This window comes from Mandrillus leucophaeus, unplaced genomic scaffold (assembly GCF_000951045.1).
Source record: "Mandrillus leucophaeus isolate KB7577 unplaced genomic scaffold, Mleu.le_1.0 Scaffold46, whole genome shotgun sequence".
Lineage (NCBI taxonomy): Eukaryota > Metazoa > Chordata > Mammalia > Primates > Cercopithecidae > Mandrillus > Mandrillus leucophaeus.
The window spans coordinates 403392-409425 of record NW_012104920.1 but is presented as its reverse complement, the minus strand read 5'-3'; the positions used below and the strand labels follow the sequence as shown (position 1 = coordinate 409425).

Below are 6034 nucleotides of genomic sequence, written 5' to 3'. Positions count from 1 at the left end.
TTGCTCTGTCGTCCAGGCTGGAGTGTAGTGGCGTGATCTCGGCTCACTGCAAGCTCTGCCTCCTGGGTTCACACAATTCTCCTGCCTCAACCTCCTGAGTAGCTGGGACTACAGGGGCCTGCCACCACATCTGGCTAATTTTTTGTATTTTTTAGTAGAGACGGGGTTTCACCGTGTTAGCCAGGACGGTCTGGATCTTCTGACCTCGTGATCTGCCCGCCTTGGCTTCCCAAAGTGCTGGGATCACAGGCATGAGCCACGGTGATCGGCTCCAAAGTCGATAATCTTAATCAATACATTCAATCGTGTCCATCAGATGGGTGTGTATAGGGCAGGTCAGAAGACTCCAAAGTCTACCAGCTCTTTCCCCATGCCTTTCCCTGCTTGCAGTGGGGTAGCACCCTGCCACCTATGCCCTTAGGAAAGACCAGGCTCCTATTCTACAACAAGGATCTGCCCTGAAGGTCCCAGGCAAGAATCCTCTTCTTACCATGTAGATGGGGCTCCCCAAGTAGGCTCCCATGATCCCAGCCATGGCCCCAGCCGCTGCGCTGCGGGCAGGACTGTGGGTGCCTTCGGCTGTGTGCAGGTAGCCCCCAGCCTCAGCCAGTCCATAGGTGCCCAGTCGGATGCCATTCATCAGGAACTGGTATAAGAGGGCGGGGGCCAGGCCTTTCTGCAGGGCAGCCAGGCCATCCACCTTGCCGATGGTGATGAATGCATGGAAGACATTTCGGTAGTGCCGCTGGTATGTGCCAGGGGCCTGCAGTTCTCCCTGCAACTGCATCCTGGTCTTCACCACCTCCAGGGGATTGGTGAATACACAGGCCCCACAGGCTGCCAGGCCACTCATCAAGAAGTCCATGGTGGGTAACTGTAGCAGGGACTGGCCCAAGAGTAAGAAAGTAAAAATGGGTGTCAGAAAGCGGGGTTGGAAGACAGGGGAAGGCCTGTTTCAGCAGTACAGGCTGCAGAAGGTAAGAATTTAGGTTTGCAGTCAAGGGTGTCAGGGTCAAATGTCAAGTGGTCAAATGGAAGTAGTCAGCTGGAATTTGGGAGTCAGGAGCTGGCAAGCAGGGAAGAGACAGAAATCTAGGAGAAGCTTATGGCAGAACCCTCTGAGGTCAAGGAGGGGCAAAAGACAGAAGGTGACAGGTGGGATGGCTCAGGATGGCGGGCGACGGGGGCAGGGGAGTAGAGGAGGGAACCGCGGAGTTGGGAGATGGAAGCCAGGCAGGCAGGAAAAAGAAAGCCAGCAGGTTAGAGAAGAAAAGGATCCGGGAGAAAAGCCGGTGATTTCCTCGAGCCAGCAACGAGATCTGGATCCGAGAAAGAAGTCAGGACCCAGGCAGCCGCCGGAGCTCGCAGCAGCTTCAACCCCGGGTACCCTGCGGAGGCCGGGCCGCCACACTCCCGTCACTGGAGCGCTGGGTCAATGGGGAGCCTTCGAGAGCCGCCGAGGCCCTCAGCCAATCAGCGCCGAGCCGGCTCCGCGGCCAATGGGAGGAGCTCTCGGCGCTCCGGTCCCCGGAATCAGCCTGAGGCAGTTGGAATTAACTCTCCCGGCGCCACCAGCGCTTAGCCGCCGACTCCGGCTCCGGAAGGGAGGCCTGGGACGCGGAGGTTTTGTCATTGGCAGGAAAGAGACCTGGGTTCCCGATCGAACACAGAGGCCGAGCACAGCAGTTCCCTACTGGGGTGCTGGGACCGCCCCTTGGGTGGGCTGACGACTCCCTTCTTTAGCTTCCTACCCCTGTTGTGACCGGGTGGGGTCACCTAAGTTCAGGTTCACGCCATGCTTGGTGCCGGCGCCCGGAGAGCCCGGAAGCCGCGGACCGGCCTGAGCAAGGAGAGGGACACACCTGTGCTGCGGGGCCAGTCTCCCGAGGCTGCACCGGGTGGTGCAGCAGGTTCTAGCTCCCGGGCGGGGCTGGATGTGCCCGCGGCTGGCCGCGGACGCCGAGGGTGGGAGGCCTGAAGGATGGAGGAAGGAACTTGGTTAAATCCTTAGGCTTTTTCTTTTCTTTTCTTTTTCTTTGAAACGGAGTCAAGCTCTGTCGCCCAGGCTGGAGTTCAGTGGCGGGATCTCAGCTCGCTGCAAGCTCCGCCTCCCGGGTTCACGCCATTCTCCTGCCTCAGGCTCCCTAGTAGCTGGGACTACAGGCACCTGCCACCACGCCCGGCTAATTTTTTTGTATTTTTAGTAGAGACCACGTGTTAGACCAGGATGGTCTCGATCTCCTGACCTCATGATCCGCCCGCCTCGGCCTCCCAAAGCGTTGGGATTACAGGCGTGAGCCACCGCGCCCATCCGAGATTTCGTCATTGTTTTAAATCTTGAGTTCATGTTGGGTGCGGTGGTTCACCTGTAATTCCAGCACTTTGAGTGGCTGAGGCAGGAGGATTGCTTGAGCCCAGGAGTTCGCGACCCACTTGGGCAAAATGGTGAAATCCTGTTTCTAAAAAAGAAGATTAAAAAAAGAGATACAAGCTGGGCGCGGTGGCTCACGCATTGAATCTCAGCACTTTGGGAGGCCGAGGCGTGCGGATTATGAGGTCAAGAGATCAAGACTATCCTGGCCAACATGGTGAAACCCCATCTCTACGAAAAATACAAAAATTAGCTGGGCATGGTGGCTCATGCCTGTATTCCCAGCTACTCAGGAGGCTGAGACAGGAGAATCTCTTGAACCCAGGAGGCAGAGGTTGCAGTGAGCCGTGATCGTGCCACTGCACTCCAACCTGGTGACAGAGCGAGACTCTGTCTAAAAAAAAAAGAGAGAGAGAGAGAGACAGTGGATGCTTTATTCAGATTTCATTGGTTTTTGCTCAAAGTCCTTTTTCTGTTCCAGGATCCCATCCAGGATACCAAGTTACATTGAACTGTCATGTCTGTAGCTCCTGCTTTTTTTTTCAATCTTGTCCAGGCTGGAGTGCAATGGTTCGAACTCCGCTCACTGCAACCTCTGTCTCCTGGGTTCAAGCGATTCTCCAGCCTCAGCCTCCCAAGTAGCTAGGATTACAGGTGCCCGCCACCACACCCAGCTAATTTTTGTATTTTTAGTAGAGATGGGGTTTCACCACGTTGGCCAGGCTGATCTCAAACTCCTGACCTCAGGTGATCTGCCTGCCGCAGCCTCCCAAAGTGCTGGGATTACAGGCGTGAGCCACTGTGCCCAGCCCACTGGCTCCTCTTGGCTGTGACAGTTTCTCAGAATGTTCTTGTTTTTGATGACCTTAACAGTTTTGAGGAGTACTGTTGAGGTATTTAGTAGAATGTTCCTCTGCTGAGGGCTTTTCTTAGGATTGCACCAGGCTTTTGGCAGGAAGACCACTGAGGTAAACTGCTATTTTCATCACATCATATCAAGGGTGGTACTTGATACATACTATCAACATGACTCATCACTGTTGATATTGACCTTGATCACCCGGCTGAGGTGGCATTTGTCAGTTTTTCCCATTACAACAGTATTCTTTTTAAAAAAAAAATGGAGTTTCACTCTGTCACCCAGGCTGGAGTGCAGTGACGTGATCTCAGCTCACTGCAAACTCCACTGCCCAGGTTCAAGCAATTATCTGCCTCAGCCTCCCAATATAACATTTTTCTTTTTTTCCCCTTTCCATATTGTACATTTTGGAAGGAAGTCACTAAGCACAGTTCACATTAAAGAAGTAGGAAGTTATGCCTCTCCCTCCTTGAAAGGGGAGTATGTAAATACATTATTTGGAGGTTATTTTATTTTTGAGATGGAGTCTTACTCTGTCGCCCAGACTGGAGTGCAATGGCACGATCTTGGCTCACTGCAACGTCTGCCTCCCGTCTTGAACCTGGGAGGCAGAGGCTGCAGTGAGCTGAGATCGCGCCACTGCACTCCAGCCTGGGTGACAGAGGGAGACTCCATCTCATAAAGACAAACAAAAACAAACAAAGATGATGACATCTAGTGTAGTGTCATACATTTTGGCTAGTTTTTCCTGAATTTCTGTCTTAGATACTGTTGCCTTCCCAGGGTGAAGGACATCCATAACCATTTGTTCCTTCTGAAGTGTGTAGAAGTGATCAATGAACTTCCCAGTTCAGACAGTTACTAAGTCATTCAAGATGGCGGTCAATCGTCAGCCAGGGAGAAAAATAAGAGTCCCATCAGTGTTGTTGTTGTTGTTGTTGTTTTAATTAAAACCTTGTTTTTGTTTATTTAGTACCACCTTACTTTCTGGTACTATAAAATGCTCCAGGCTCATTTTGTATATTTCCTGCCACAGTTCTGCAATCAGCCATTTCTCCAAGGACCCCTATTTTCTTTTACTGGCAAATGGCTTTAGAATCCAAGGTCTGGGCACTAGGTGTGCTTGTTGCTTTTGAGGTGTCATTGCTTCTGGACCCTCACATCTGAGAAAGCAAGGAAATATATGTGTGTATAGTAACCCATGTATATACGCAAACATGTATTTCCATATATAACCATCCATATCTATATTAAGCTAAGCATGAATTCATACTGATGTCTCCAACTTTTTTTTTGTTTGTTTTTTATTTTGAGATGGATTTTTGCTTTTGTCGCCCAGGCTGAAGTGCAATGGCACGATCTCAGCTCACTGCAACCTCCACCTCCTGGGTTCAAGTGATTCTCCTGTCTCAGCCTCCCAAGTAGCTGGGATTACAGGCATGCACCACGACACCTGGTTAATTTTGTGTTTTTAGTAGAGACGGGGTTTCTCCATGTTGGTCAGGCTGGCTTTGAACTCCAGGTGATCCGCCCGCCTCGACTCCCAAAGTGCTGGGATTACAGGCGAGAGCTACCGCGCCTGGCGTGATGTCTTCAACTTTAATCCATTACCACATGGATCATTCTGGCTGCCTCCCGTGTTTATCTAAACTCCCACCTCAACTATGAGAAACCTGGCTTCCATAATTTGCCATCTATTTACTTAATTGTTTATTCCAGGACACTTGTATAGGAGTATCAGAATTGTTTTGTTTTTCTTTTTAAATTCTTTCTTTATTATTATTACTATTTGAGACGGAGTTTTGCTCTTGTTGCCCATGCTAGAGTGCAATGTTGTGATCTCAGCTCCCTGCAACCTCCGCTTCTCAGGTTCAAGCAATTCTCCTGCCTCAGCCTACTGAGTAGCTGGGATTACAGGCACGAGCCACCACACCTGGCTAATTTGTTTTTGTATTTTTAGTAGAAATGGGGTTTCACCATGTTAGCCAGGCTGGTCTTGAACTCCTGACCTCAGGTGATCCTCCTGCCTTGGCCTCCCAAAGTGCTGGGATTACAGGCATGAACCACCGCACCCAGCCTAAAATTTTTCTTCTTTCTTTTTCTTGTTTTTTGAGATAGAGTTTGGCTGTTGTTGCCCAGGCTGGAGTGCAAGGGCGTGATCTTGGCTTACTGTAACCTCTGCCTCCTGGGTTCAAGCGATTTTCCTGCCTCAGCCTCCCAAGTAGCTGAGATTACAGGCACCATACTTGGCTAATTTTGTATTTTTAGTAGAGACGGGGTTTCTCCATGTTAGTCAGGCTGGTTTGCGAACTCTCGACCTCAGGTGATCCACCTGCCTCAGCCTCCCAAAGTGCTAGGATTACAGGGGTGAGCCACTGCACTTGGCCTAAAATTTTTCTTTATTTGTGGCCAGGCACAGTAGCTCATGCCTGTAATCCCAGCACTTTGGGAGGCTGAGGCAGGTGGATCACCTGAGGTCAGGTGATCAAGACCATCCTGGCCAGCATGGCAAAACTGCATCTCTACTAAAAATACAGAAATTAGCTGGGCATGGTGGTGCACACCTGTAGTCCCAGCTACTTGGGAGGCTGAGGTATGCTAATTACTTGAACCTGGGAGGCGGAGGTTGCGGTGAGTCAAGATTGCATCAGTGCACTTCAGCCTGGGTTACAGAGTAGGATTCCGTTTCAATAAAATAAAATATAAATTTTCTTTATTTGTAATCATAATGTCTCAAAAGAGAATTGTTAACACATACCCCTGTGGGAAACAATCTTATAAACTAGGGTACAGTGCTTATGTGT

At 50.4% G+C, this 6034-nt stretch overlaps 1 protein-coding gene across 1 annotated transcript in view; it reads right to left on the bottom strand.

Moving 5' to 3' along the window:
- The window catches only part of SLC25A35 (solute carrier family 25, member 35), a 4353-nt gene extending 3009 nt beyond the window's left edge, over positions 1–1344 (bottom strand). Inside the window, exon 1 of the mRNA XM_011994731.1 lies at positions 458–1344. Coding sequence (XP_011850121.1) covers positions 458–865 — 408 coding nt within the window. The 5' untranslated portion in view covers positions 866–1344. The remainder of the gene's footprint in view (positions 1–457) is intronic.
- Positions 1345–6034: the final 4690 nt, after the last annotated feature.